The 15,592-nt window shown below is 34.9% G+C and overlaps 1 protein-coding gene across 2 annotated transcripts in view; it reads left to right on the forward strand.

The window, feature by feature from the left end:
- LOC131034260 (ubiquinone biosynthesis O-methyltransferase, mitochondrial) overlaps nucleotides 1-13,547 on the forward strand; it is a 178,494-nt gene extending 164,947 nt beyond the window's left edge. For both annotated transcript variants that reach the window (XM_057965693.2, XM_057965692.2), the window contains 3 exons: nucleotides 4,947-5,096; nucleotides 12,778-12,858; nucleotides 12,974-13,547. In XM_057965693.2, the coding sequence (XP_057821676.1) occupies nucleotides 4,947-5,096; nucleotides 12,778-12,858; nucleotides 12,974-13,081 (339 nt within the window). In that variant the 3' untranslated portion in view covers nucleotides 13,082-13,547. The remainder of the gene's footprint in view (nucleotides 1-4,946; nucleotides 5,097-12,777; nucleotides 12,859-12,973) is intronic.
- The last annotated feature ends 2,045 nt before the right edge of the window (nucleotides 13,548-15,592 follow it).

The raw sequence follows: 15,592 nt of genomic DNA on the forward strand, positions 1-15,592 counted from the left end.
TGAAAAAGGCAATTAGGAAATGGAAGGCATTGTGCAGCCCATTGTTCCTTATTGACTGGAGGAAAGGTTGAAAATAAAGACACAAGTAGTAGAAGAACAAGAAGAAGATGACATGGCTGATTTATTGGCCAGGTTAGAGCAAGCTACAGTAAAGAAGACAACTAGAAGGTTTTCCACCATCCAAAGAGATGAAACAGGATGCAGAACGGTGCAAATTGCCATACCAAAAGTTGATAAGGCGAAAAGAGATATTGCCTTTCATGAATATGAAATCACTACATTCAATTTGAGACCAACTACCAAGAAATAGGAAGCTGAAGATTTGGACAATTCAGTTGCTTCCATGAAGGCAAGACTGGAGAAGGAAGTAGGGAAGAAGAACGAGTATAAGAGAGAAGTTGAGCACCTAAGGGATTACATTCAACATTTGGCTACTAAGCCCCACTTGATCAAGCAAATCCAGAAGCTCTTCCATTATTGAATTTGCAAGAAGCTGCTGAAAATATTGAGGAAGAAAGGATAACAACCAAAGAGACTAAGGCATGGATGGAAAGCATAGGTAAAGAGGCAGCCACATTTACGGAAATGTTAGCATTGACATATGGACAAACTTCCTCTCTACTCTCCACGATTGCAAGCATGGCAAAAGCATGGGCTGATCTTCAAGACATTCAAGAAAGAATCATTCCTTGCCTTAGAGTATTGAAAGGAATGTTGAAGCAAGAATTAATTGATGGAAGTATAATTGAAGCAGCAGCAGCATATGATTTCAGCGGTTGGCATTGGACATTGGTTGCACGCAGTGAAGTCTTGGAGAAAATGAAGGCAGATACTGACAAAGCAGAATAGCAGATAAAAGGAATTCAAGACAAGGTTTACCTTGTAGTTGCTAAGGTACTTGAGAAAGAAACTATCCGAGAAAAGGATATGAAGTCAGAAAATCTAAAAGCCAAGACACAAAAAATCTTCTCCATTGAACCAATCTTGAGGCAGAATTTGTCGAAGGCATCAAACCTCCTGTCCATCAGAGCTGCTTTCCAAAAACAGTAATTAGATTGGGGAATCACTTTTGCTATATGTGCAGATGATTTGGAAGGATTAGAATTTAGAGTCAATATGCTGCCACATGTCACGATGGAAGAGGTTGATCAAATTGTGTCCAAGTTCATTGAATTTTCTGCCTCTCAATAGGAGAAGGGGGTGCAATCGTAGAAAATAGCACCTTGTGCTGCTTGTCTTACATGCACTGGATATTCTTTTTATTTTGGGAAACTGTAATTAGGGTTAGGTTGTCTTGATTTTGACCGTTGATCTTAGATTGATCTCGGCCATTCATTTGTTTTCAGAAACTCTATATAAACTCATTCTCTCATTTCATTTCAGTGTGGAGATATTTATGAAATTGTTGCATAGAACTATTTGAGTAATAAAAGTTCATTATCAGTATTGTTTTGAAGTCTTATTATTACCAAATGGTTGCATATTTTCTTCAACACTTAGAATAGATTTACTTTAAGTAATTTGCTTTGAAGTTGTTAGATGAATGAAGGATTGATAAGTTTAGATTGGTGAAATCTTGCTCATACTTTTGTTGGATGGATGATTTTCATTCAATGTGTAAAGTTAGAATGAGCTTTTAATGTGGATGCTTAACTTCTACTTTGAGTAATATTGTTCAATTGTTCGTATTATTCATGAGTGTGAATATCTGAAGCACAACCCTAGAAGATTGCACCCGCTTTGCATAGCTGTCCAAGTGTGGCGAAACAAAGCATCATTACTAGTTTCACTCAGTCTTTACCGTCTCTTGAGTTCATAGGAATAGCTTAGAAGTAGCATATAATTCTTAAACCCTTATCCTTTTTATCCTTTTTTTTAAAAAATCTCAAATCAGAAAATCCAAAAACAAAGAGCCTTTATTGAAAATTTCGCTTAAGTCCAGCTTGTAGATGATATCAGTTGTTAAGTGTAAGTCCCCCTTGTATTTCAGCACACACTACCCAAGAAGCTATCCACATAAAGTTGCTCGTTCTCACATATAGACCTTGGAGTCGCCTTGTGGTCTTTCTCTCAATCTTGGCACAAGTAGTGATTTTGTTTTGGAGAGGATAGAGTATCCTTGGATGTTTTATTCTAATGTTCGGTAAATGATAAAATGTACACCAACAGGATCAAAACCATCTCTCAGAGTAACCAATACACAAGAGGCAAGAGCGTCCAACTAGGACCAGAACCATCTCATGAGCCAATTCACTTTATCCACAAGAGGCAAGAGCGTCCAACCAAGACTAGAACCATCTCTTGGGCTCAAGAGGTAGGAGCGTCCAACTAGGACCAAAACCATCTCTTGGGCCAATTCACTTTATCCACAAGAGGCAAGAGTGTCCAACCAGGACCAGAACCATCTCTTTGGGTAATCATTATTCCATAATTCACAATAAATCTCTTCCACAAATCTGCTATAAAGTCTTCCATAATCTGATCATAAGATTGTCATAAATTATCCACAATCTCTTCTCAAAAGTCTGTTACTAACTCTTCATATACTTCACCTTAGATCTCCATAATATTCTCTCTTAATCTAGTGTATATATTATATACTTGATTGTCTTCTTTGCACGATACACGTATGTTTAACAATCTCTCATATTGTCCTGCCATTGTCATTTAGTTGTTGCCATATTTTTGGACGGAGTTAATACATCCCTTCTCATTGATTACAATGCATAAACAACCTATCCTTACCCTACAGGCTAGCAAGATCATGCTCTGATACCACTTGTAATGTCCCCTTTTGGGATAACCCTGAATCTTGCCCTTGTAAATATCAAAGTCGCTAATTTTCACCATTATTAATTTTGATATTAGATATTGATCCATTGACTTTTTGTCTTCTTTGATCTTATGGATGGTTCCTACAATTCCTCCTCCTCAATTGAATTAATCTCTTTTTTATATCTTCATTTGTGGGAAGTCACACCTCTTTATAAGAAATGAGTCATAACTCTTCATTGCTGCCCTTTGAGAATAATAAATTACTCTTCAAATTGATCTCCCTTGGATGTCCTCCTCAAATGAGGCATTCCCCTTTTTATATCCTCCAATGTGAGGGAGAGGTCACACCTCTTCATCATGTATCCCCTTTGGCAAGAGACACACCCTTTCCACCATTAGCACCCTTGAAAGAGTGCAACTCTTCATTATTTCTGTCTTTTGAAAGGAACAGAACCTTTCACATTCAGATCTGCACTTCTGATTCCCCAAATTATCCTCTCAGGTTCTCTTCTCTGTTTTATATCTCATTTTTGAGGGAGTCACAACTTTTCATTTCATGTCTCTGACCATTCATTAACTTAATTAAAATTTAATTGTATTCTTTTATATTTTTATTTTAATTTTATTATTATCATTTATCATTAAATTGTATTTCAAAGTGGGGACATTACAGTCAGGTGAGAGGCTTATATTGACCAGCACGAACTGTACAAAAGTAGGTTTGTGGAGCTGCGAATAGCTACTAAATATGCCTTAGAATCTTTTGTTCACCTTTTTTGGATCAATGGGGAATGGGAGTGTGTCAAGGGATGCTGGTGTGAAGGGGCAAGGGGTGCTTTGTTGGCTTTTGTGGTTGGTGTGATCCAGAAACTTGTTTTTATTTGTATCTTATTAAGTGTTGTGATAGGCATGAATGTATTAATATGAACTTTTTATAACCTTTGTTTTGTGTTTGTAATGTAATATTAGTGTGAGTAATATGTTAAGTCTTGTTAGTGGATGGTTTATGTGTTAGTAGTTAGATTGGTGGTTTCTTGGGATGTTGTTTGGGTGGTTGAAAATAAAGGCTTATATAAGCCATTGTAGGAAAGATGTAAATGACCCTGTATAATATATTTTTTGTGTTCATTTATATTATTCATGATGTAAATTTTAGGTTTCATTTTGCTTTGTATGATCTTTGGTTTCAACAAAGTAGGGCTGTCTCGTAGGAAATGCAATACAGAAGTAATGTCTAGAAAAATTGATTGATTAAAATGAAATAGGATAGAAAGATAAATGTAGTGATATCTGTGTGAATGATAGTTTGCAGGTTTTTGTTCTTTTCATAAATTGAGCATTCATAGTGTACAATGTATGATTTGTTTGCATGTGATCACATTACTTAAAGTTCACTGTCTTGATTTTCATTTCATCCTTTTGATTTCATTGCTTCATAAGAGATATCATATGAATTATCATTGTAATCATTTAATGTCTATCTCTACTTTTAGTAGCATCATCTCTCACTTAATGAAATTCAGAAGTGACAACTAGACTAGAACGGTTTTTGAATTTGAATGAGAAAGAACTGAAGATAAGTGCAGTGACATCTCTGTAGACAATGATCGCCAACTTCTCATTTATAGTTAACATATTCAATATGTATTTTTCTCACAAAAATTGAAATTTACACTATTTGAAGTTACAATACATGCTTGCATCTGATTGAATTTCTCAATTTAATTGCTTTCATTCTGTGCCTCATTTCTTTCTCTGGATTTAAGTACATAAGAAATGTCTTATTAATTATATATGCATTTGTTCAGTGATTATCTTTTCATCAAGTATGATCACCTTTAATTTGACCACTTTCACTCTCTCACCCCAGATATTGGTGTCTCCTCATTTTATTCACTGGATGTAACTGCTTCACGTGAAACATCATATGAATTATTTCTATATCTACTGAGTGATTATCTTTACTGAAAGTAGGGTCAACTTCCAGGAAACAAAATTGATAAATCACAACTAGACCATCAAAGTGGATTAATTTGAATGAAAAAGAACTAAAGACAGGTGCAGTGATATTTATGTGATGATGGCCTTCTCAGCCATAGTTACAAGAAATTTAACATGCACACCATTCAAAGTTGCAAGATTTGCTAACAACTAATCTAATTTCCTTGCAGGTGATTGAGCATGTTGCAAACCCTCAGGAATTTTGCAAATCTTTGGCAGCATTGACCATTGACAATGGAGCCATATTTATCTCAACAATTAATCGGACAATACGATCATATATTGCAGCCATTGTTGCAGCCGAGTATATCCTAGGTTGGGTATGTTTTAGCATCCTTTTTATATTATTTTGTTTTCCATTTAATTATTGGGAGCTAATCTTAAATATGAACTGGCTGATTGCCATTTTAATGAATGTTATGATGGTGATGATGCAGTCTTGACATGAATAAAAAGTTCCATTCATATAAATATCTAATTCGTAGTTCATGATGAAATATCTTTTCTATTGCCATAGACTAGTGCTGTTCTATCATCTCTTCGTTTTTGTTAGTTGAATGTTCTCTCATTTTAGTGTTTATTACATCAACACTTCTCTTTAGTGCTCTTTTTTTGCAAAAACCAAACATTTACATATGGACTTTAATTTGATGATTTAATGCATTCTTCAACGAAAGATAAATATCTGTAGTTGTCTAGAGGGTCAAGTCTCATGCTCTATTTTTGCAAAAATCAAACGTTTACATATGGATTTTAATTTGATGATTTAATGCATTCTTCAACGAAAAATAAATATCTGCAGTTGTCTAGAGGGTCAAGTCTCATGCCCAATATACCAATGTCAACTCAGAAATTATTTGCAAGCAAACATTCAAGTTTGGATGTTCTTGCTCTACATCCAAACACCTCCTCATTCCTTGGACTTAACTTGCTCATATGTGTTGTCTCATTTTTTTTGAATTTTCAAAAATAGACAACCCCTACAAATTTTCACTCAAAATTCGCAGTTTTCTTCTCTAAGGTGCATTTTACGAGGTTTAAAACTTGTGTTTGTTAATGTCAAATCATTAGTGGGTGTGCTTATCATCTTTGTCCAAGTTTTCGTCGGCCTTTGTTTTCTTTTTCTTAGGTTTTTGTTCAAAATTGGGTTTTGAGTTCTTCACTGCAAGTAGGGACTTTTTATCTAAATTGCAAGTCAATTGTTTTTACTTGTAATCGGGTCTTAGAAACCTGATTACAAGTTAACTTGTTTTTATGTAAAGAATGCACTTGCAATCAGATTCCTAAAACCCTATTACAGGTAAAGTTCGGTTTATAAGGAAATGAAATGAAGTTACTTGTATTGGGTGTTTCAAAATATGATTCATGTTCCCTTTCTTTGTTTTGAGCTATCACCTATTTGAAACCCACGTAAGAAGAGGAGCCTTATTTAAAACAGTCTTTGTGTCATAAAAGTATTGCGTCTCTTTCAAAATGTCTATATGAACCTTTATGTGGAGTTTTAAAAACTTCATTTAACCCCTTCCGTTTGGAGTCATGTTTGTGATTGGTGTTGTCAAGCATATTCAACATTTCGGAGTTTCATTTCTAGGTGAGTTTGAATTCATGTTTCATTTTATATCTCTTTTTTTTTTTTTTTTTTTTTTCTCCTTGTCTAGCGTCTAGTGTTTGTGTCTTTTGTTTTTTGTTTGTTCCAAATTCATGATTGTTACAAACCCATGTTTCTTCCAAGTTCATCTTTGTCTTTGAAGACACGTTTTTCTTCTGAGATTTTCAAATGTCATAATGTTGGGTTTTGAAGAATCCGACTGCATTTTTTGTTTTTCCCCTTGTCATGCAATTCACTTGCAATCGAGTTAATAAATTCCGATTGCAAGTCTTTCTATTGCCTTTGCATTATAAGTTGCAATCAAGATTTAGAAACCCGATTGCAAGCATGTACCTTGTCTTCTATTCGAGTTTCCTTAACTTGCAATCGGGGTTTTGAAACCTGATTGCAACTGCCGTTGCAAGAATGTTAAATATGTTTCACTTGCAATCAGGTCTTGAAGGCCCAATTGCAAGCTAATATTTTCCTTTGCAATCATCCTCACTTGTGACAAAATCTTTAAGGCCCAATTGCAAGTGAAAACATCTTCATTTCCTTTGTTCTTCCCAAACTCATGCTCCACAAATTCCGCATTCCAAGTTAACCATGTTTCACTTGCACTTGCATTCCGCCTCCCAAGATCTGAATTTGCCTTTTGTCTCCATATGTGTCCTTTTCATAACATGCCATACAAGCTACTCCACTCAATTTTCCCTTCCCTGTGGTAAAATATCATGATAGGTCAAAATTTGGGCATTGTTCTACAAACTCTTTCGTCTGAAGAAGGTATCATGGCTTCCCCAATAGCATGTGATGATGTTTTAACTCTTTGGGGTTTTCATCACATCATTACAGATTCCTGCTCAATGACAGAGGAACCAACATCCTCTTCAAACAAGTGGATGAAATACAAGCATAACAAGTACCAAAATGAGATTTCTCCTTCTCAAGTGAGTTCTTTTGTTGATGAAATCAAAGATACAGAGATTGGGCATGTTGATATGTCCAAGTTCCTTGACAGAGCAAAAATATCAATGGATCATGGCATGCAATTGCTTTTTAACAGTCATATTCATTTGGTTTCCACTTTCCCAGTGGCTGCCGTGGAACTAGAGTTTGTCCTTGCTTGTGCTGCTCATTTTGATAAGGAATCCAGGACGATCAAGGATGATGATGGCAATGTTGTCATCAAAAGAAATTTCATCGATGGTCTAGTTAATTTCTTCTCTTGCTTTCTTTGGAATTACCAATCTATTTTTATAGATTCCAATGGTTGTGCCTTGTTATGATCGCTGCCTCCCACAATTCTTTATTATTTCTTTCAAATCATACCTTTATGATCATTTGTATTTGTTTTGATCTAAGTCATTAGTTGGAATGACTAACCAATAGAACGGTTAGTTGCTGATCGATATTTACTGAATTCTCAACCATTTGTCACTAATTGCTATCATAAGATACCTTTTCATAACCATGTGCATGTTCATGTGAAATTCATACATTTTTTATAATGAACTACCACCTTGTTTAGTAATTATATCTTCTAATCCTAAATGCAGCTTTTCTGGTCGCTTTTATACCTGTATTAGTAATTAATTGTTGGAAAGGCAGACAGATCTTACATGCGTCAGATCTAATCTACCACTATGATATTTACTTAATTCTCAACCATTTGTCACTAATCGCTATCATAAGATACCTTTTCATAACCATGTGCATGTTCATGTGAAATTCATACATTTTTTATAATGAACTGCCACCTTGTTTAGTAATTATATCTTCTAATCCTAAATGCAGCTTTCCTTGTCTCTTTTATACCTGTATTAGCAATTAATTGTTGCAAAGGCAGACAGATCTGACATGCATCAGATCTAGTCTACCACTATGTCATAACCCCTCTTTGGACATGGGATTAAATAAAGACGATAATTAAAACATTTAATAATATTGGAAAATCGTCTCATTTATGAGACTTCACGATTTTCCTTTAATATATGATTATTAATATTTATTATTTGTTATGATTATTATTTATTATTATTGTTTTATTTTAATGTAACGTTCATATTTCAATTATTAATATTATATTAACTATTAAAGAAGTTTTACCATTAAAACATAAAATAGATATATTGAATATATTACACTGACCGAGTGAACTTAGTTCACTAATTAATATACATTGTATTATGTATATGAATCAACTATTATATGATTTGATTCTATGAGATAATTAATATGAATCGATTCTATGTAATGCTTAATATATATGAATTGGTTAATATATAAATCAGTTCTATGTTATGATTAAATATGAATTGACTCTTTGTTAAAACGTGTTAACTTAGTCTTTTAGACATGTTAATGCTTGACCGTTCTAAGTGGGGGGAGACGTGTTGGTTAGAGACATGCTGTTTGGAACAGGCATCATGTTAAGTATATGAGTTCGATATTTCCCTTCCATTAGATCATCGATCTCAGCATAAGATAGAAGCATATAACATTCGGTCCCACATTCTACGAATCAGATTTGTCCAGCACCAACAGCAGATCATGTCCTCTATTCTGCAGATTCTCTATCATCTCCTAGTCAGCATTACACAATCAACAATCAGTCTGAATGCCTCCTTTGCGCCGTGATTCTTCTGTTTACCAGCAGATCATCATTGATAGGGTAGATTGAACTCATAGTTTGAATTGTATTGATACTATCCTAAGAAGCGAAACTAGTTCATTGGCAAATAATTTTGTAAACATAATCTGATCTCCAAACTCAACAAGACATTCTAATTCTTCTTATACAAACCATAAACTCGGTCTGTAATAATACTTTGGAATGTCACATCAGAAACCCTTCGTGATGGGTAATTGGAATCTATATCAGAATTCATAATAGACTTCTCTGGGAACAGTATTTACATCAGACTTTATTACATAAGGAAGGTTATATATCACTGTCGATTACAACATTTCACATTCATATAAGAAGCACCTTACTAATCTAATTAAAATTATTCTTAGATTATCCAAGCATTGTAGAAGTATTATGCATTGTTCTCTCTTACTTAATATTGATGTAATTGTCCCGATATTCCAAGATATCCTAAAAGGGGACATTACAATATGTTTTCTGTATATTGTAATGCAGAGATACTGTAGTATTTGATATTTATATTGTGTGATGTCCCCGACCAAACATGCACACCATATCCCCAAGGATCGATCAGAAGTAGTGATGAAGGCATAGAGGAAGAGACAAAGGCATAAGCAGTGATTAGCATCTGAATATGAGTGTCAATTAAGAAACATCAGCACTTTATACCCGCGTGTCTCCGATCAAGGAAAGACATTAAGAAAACATGGCATTCGTGTATCAGCAAAATTATCTTTAAATAGACGACTACAACTAATTGAAGTTATTAAATACCGTGTCGATAGTCAATAACATTACGAAGTATTAGTGAGGTATCGAATTGAAGCATGGTAAGGTGATCGTCAATCTCTATCAAGAGGACCGATGTGTTGTCAAGAGGTCGACCAAGCTTATAGCAATGAAGCGACTAGTGATTATGATATCGACTAAGGAGAGAAGACCCGCCGCCTTCTTGAGGGAAACATGATATTGTCCAAACATTATGATAATCGACTAGTAGGGAAAATATATTAATCGCGGATTAGCAAGAGACTAATTAAAGGATTGGATTCATTGATTATAATGTAATCGACATAAGGACAATGATGCGGTGGATAGAGTTAATAATGAAAGGGCACGACTGCAAGGAAGAAGCGCAATGAAGGCAATACACAAGACACGTCTAATCCACGTAGCTTTTCTTCCCAAACACATAATATAAAAGGGGAATTGAAACCTCTCATTGGAGGGGAGGGAGAAATCATCGATTATTCTGAGAGAGCAGAATTATTCAAGGAAGAGTCTCTGCCGATCAATACCAGTTGTATTAAGAGTATAACATTATATCATAAGGAGACCGTGCTTCTGCAAATGTAATCCACAGATTTCAATATTATCACTTGTATACTTTAGGGTGTATATCAGATACTGCATCCATATATCATCCAGTTCAAACAATGACCTTCGAATAATATTACCAGTATTCACCAGTTTAATTCTATATTTTCATATCATTTGCAAGATAATAGAAACCATCTTAAGGAAAAGAGACCTCTGAAATTAAGAGTTAATTGATTATTGTCCCTACATCCCCAACTACCAAATAAGAGGACATTACACACTACGTTTTTTTTCCATTGCTTAGCAAATAGAATCGGTGACCTTCCTCCTAAACAATTACTGAGTTTGCTTTTTCTTATTCTCTATGTTTCAGTTAGAGGCTTGATAGGAAATTCATGAAGTCGTATGGAATAAGGCAATTTTCCACAATGTTTCTATACTATGATTGTTATAAATATACACCAAAGTTTTAGTACTATGCACAATTGTTAATCGGATTATTAGCTGGGGACATGACACAAACTTTGGTGTTCAAAATATAATTTAAAACATGCAAATTTCAACATGAAGCATAAATGTGACAAAATTAAAATCTTGAAAGGAAATTTGCAGCCATATGATGACAATTTCCCCATGACTTAGAAGAGAAATATATGCAAAGTGGTAGACCAGGGGTAGTCCATGGGTTGGACTACGGACCCAACCGCCAAGGTGGATGATTTGGGGGGCGCTCTCATATGGGAACAGAGGGAAAGATCCGACAAGGAAAGATTCTCCGTTGAAGAATGCTGCTGGGCCACTTGTCTTCTTTGAGGACAAGTGTCTCATTTTCAACCTCCCTTCATCTCCAATCTAATTCTTTTTAAACCCTGCATTTTCTAAGCCAATCATCCACTTTTTCATAATCATACCTTCGTAATGCCGGAATAACCACTCAGCTTACACATCATCTTCATCAATCTCATCTTTGCATTGTCAATCATTGAGCAAAATCGAGCATCCGTAACTTCATGAGCACATTAAATCAGAGAACTCTCAAATTGAAGCAGATTTTTGGTTTGCATTCATTTGTTATTTCAAATCTCATTTCATTTTAATGTTCTTATCTTGAGTGTTTGAATGAATTTGGTGTTTGTTTAGGTTAATTAGTTTAGCTTTTAATCTTTTATTTCGGGCACGATTTTCACTCACACATACTATATTGAGTTGTGTGCCCTACAGCTATCAAGCATTTTTCCTATAATAATCAGTCTAACCTTGTGTGTGTTTCCACTCCTCAAACATTGGGCCCCATCCCTCGGGTGTGTCGGGGATGGTGGGATGACAGAGGACATCCTCAAAGTGCTTAAGGAATGTCCCTTGGTTGTGCCTCCCAACATGCAAATTTTGGAAATGTCTCAAAAACAGGTCCTTGTTTAGGGGATTGTAGGAAATAGTTAGGGGATGTGTGGCCATCCTTCAAGCAGCCAGGGACATCTCAAACATCCCTCAACCATCCTAGGGACAACAAGGTGTCCCCTAAAGTGAAGTAATTTTTTATAATGTTTTGAAAAACAACTGTTCTTAACATTAAACAAAATGACTGTTAACTATATCAAGACAGTGTTATAATAGTAGTATAACATGATAGCATTATAACAACAGCAATAAATATATCATGACATTAATATACCAACAATTAAATTAATCATGACACCAGCGATAGCAACAACTATAGTATAACAACAATAAATATATTAGGATTCAGATTAATAGTTAATGATATAAGTCATATAACAGTTGACGCTAGTTAATGATATAAGTCATATAACAGTTGACACTAACAACAATAATTTGGATTTCTGATTTCATTGTTCAAAGGTATCAAACTTCAAAATTCTTGATATGGTATTAGAGTTAATTATTATTGGCACTTGCAAAGGAGATCAAAGATGTCTTGGCCATGGTTTGGTACAGTCTGGTATTGTGTGAGAAGTGCAAACAAGCGAATTCTTTTTGTAGGCTTCTGCAAACATCATCCAACATCATTTTAACACTCATGCTATATTCTAATTTCTTGACGTTATACTATTGTTCCTTAACTTGTAGAATTTTGACAAATTCTTCCACTTAGTGAGGTAGTTTGTGATTGTCATAGTCTTCAACTTCTTTGTGCATCTATGGAGAGTCAGCTTAGGATCCAGGATGATTTCCCCCCTTCATTTGTGCAGGTATGGTTAAATGAAACAAAGAAAATTTAGGGAGTAATTGAACTCTTGTACCAATACCACACTGAAACTGAGAAATATAGAGGATGTATATTTAGAATGTTTAAGAGGTAAAGTCTTCGAGTTTTAATATTAGAACCCTTTTCAAGCTTGTATAGAAATGATAGAACACTGTTTAATTAACATAGATTTCCTATTTTGTCTACTACTGACATGGAATTTGTTTCATGCAGCTTCCAAGAGGAACACATGATTGGTCCAATCTAATTACTCCAAATGAACTTGTTTTGCTCATGAAGCATGCTTCTATTATGGTAAGGATAAAAGCCCGTCCCATGTGGTTGCATGAAAGATTATGTTGTGTTGAGAATCATTATTCTCAAATCCGTGTTACTTGTTATCTAATACTATGTTGGCAAACACAAACAGGTCCAGGAAATGGCAGGACTTACCTACGACCCTTTGAGGCACAGTTGGAACTTATCAGATAATACAGATGTTAACTATATTTGTTTTGGAGTGAAGAAAGATACATAAGTTCATAATGTGTTTTGCTTTTCAGGTGTGTTGTATGGTATAGCATACATCAGCACTATTATTATCTTTCAAAATATTTGATGAGAATGGTGCAGCCAAATGTTGTTTAGTTGCTAAAGTGTTCTGTGAGCTGGGTTTTTGAAAAAACTTTCTCCAATGAAATGATGCAATGCCTACAGGGTTGCAAGCAATCTAATGTATCATATGTTCACTAAATATTTCTCGTTACAAAGGAAACATGTGATACTCCCTGATTCTTTATGCCAACAAACTTTTGAATTCCGAGTATAGAATGTAGATGTTATACTCCCCAATTCTTTCCGTCCAACGAACTTTTGAATTCTGAGTATAGAATGTAATAAGTTATATGGCAGCTTCATCACCTAGTGCTTTTTGAACAGGATAAATTCATGGATTGATGTTTATTTTGTTTTAATTATTATTGATTGATCCCTGTTCAACATCATCTATGCTTTCATATTTTCATGTAATCTACGTGTCATTGCCTTTGGATAAGAAAATGGTAGAACTAATGTAAAGATATGAAGACTTCCACGTTGAAAGTTAGCTTCTTCACCTTCATGCTTTTTGAATGAAACAAATTCATGAACGGTTTTGAGTTTGTCAAAAGTTTGGCATATGGTTGATTAATTCTTGCCATCTGACGTCATCCTAATTAGACGTTGCATTCTTTGTGCATAAGAGAATGGTAGAAGTGTAGTATAAGCTTGGAGACTTCCATCTTGAAAGTTGTAAGTTCTCAGTTCTGAAACATTTGTTTTTTATATTGCATGATAGTTAACAAAAGGATTACAAAATGCTAGCCACAATGCTAAAACAAGAAGCTACTAATCATAGTTATGACACATGCAGCACCTTGGATCACAAAATTAAAACTAATGGCAGCAGTCAAAAGCAAATAGATCAGAAAACATATGAAGTATCATCAATAGTATATATTGGAGATTAGAATATGATAATAATCTTAGTCATATTTTTGTTCTAGCCTTTTTATCACGTGCTTGGTCAACCAAAGAAAAACCAGCATTGTTATAAAGAAATGGTCCAGAAACAATTGTTCAATTCTACCATCCATTTGATCATCACATATCCAATCATCTGGGCCATCATCATTAACTGTTTTGTTTTTCTTTATGCCATTGCAAGGAGAGTTAATATTGTTTTGAAACCTGTTTTCAGTTGGTTGCTCATCATCTTTAAAATTTGGCCACAATTCTATATGCTTGTTATAATCCTTAAAGCGATTTATGGAACCATGTTTTATTAGTTTATAAAATTCTTCTTGTGAGATATCAAGAAGCATTGTAACATGTGATTAAAAACACATGTCAGCAAGCAACCTCTTTTAACTTTGAAACAACTCACTATTACTAGCTGCAGAAATGTACTGCGAAACCTTAGCGGATAAATTAAGGAAAACTTTATAACACTTTTTATTTAGACCTTCAACATAACCAGAAACAATATCAATTCATGAATATATTCTTTAAAAGCACACTTTTGTCTCTCTTGATAATAAAATCTGTAACTTATTGTGGAAGAGGACATTTAAAATTTGAATGGATAAATATCCCCTAACAATACAGATCAAACAAACAAACATTAAATCTGGTGGCATTTACAATATTACTCACATTCGACAAATGTAAAGATAATGTAAGCCGGTTAATTAGTAATCAAGGCTTTTTGGTAATATATTAAAATAAAACAATAGTATTAAGTTATATCTATAGGGTAGTTGGTTGTCTGACAGTTGATGGCCTAACCAACCGCAAACTCTTTATATGTAAGCTTGTAGCACATTTAGAGGGACATTCTAGTGGAGATTAATATGATATACATCTGTGTTACATGAATATATCTCGGTATATTGTATTGTGTGTTGTTGGTTCCATGATAATGTTTTATTATGCTATGGTGTTATAATTTGGATCTTGGTGTTCTGTATGCTACAACTTAATCCACTTAGGCTACTAACATTTTGGCACCGTTGCCTAAATCGAATCCGGAGGTCTCAAGGGGCAAGGTTGGCAGGATGGAAGCATAATGGGTCGTCCATTCGACCAAAGCATTCTGGTAACAGACAGTGACATAGAGGATAACACCGAAGTAACTAGGGAGGATCAGTTGACACAAGACTCGATTCACACGTGGGACGTTTTTGTGGACCGATACATACAACGAGAAGTGGAACTTATCGCTATCTTGGTTGGTACGGTACGGGCGGAACTCAACGTGAACCAGACAATACATGATCTCCTGGGTAGTCTTCCACAGTTGTTGGCACGTATACTCGTGGAATGTGACAAGGTAGGAGAGAACGTACGAAGGGAGCAACGTAGGCAGCAAGTGCTCCAACAGTACAAAGAAAGGAATCAAAGGGAAGAAGAGTAGAGGGACTCCACACAGTGGCGAAACCACCGTAGTTCCAATAATTAATGCCAAATACACTCAACAAAGATCGAAGACGACAATCCTGGGAGGAGCAAG

The sequence above is a fragment of the Cryptomeria japonica genome, chromosome 3 (genome assembly GCF_030272615.1).
Source record: "Cryptomeria japonica chromosome 3, Sugi_1.0, whole genome shotgun sequence".
NCBI classification, from domain to species: domain Eukaryota; kingdom Viridiplantae; phylum Streptophyta; class Pinopsida; order Cupressales; family Cupressaceae; genus Cryptomeria; species Cryptomeria japonica.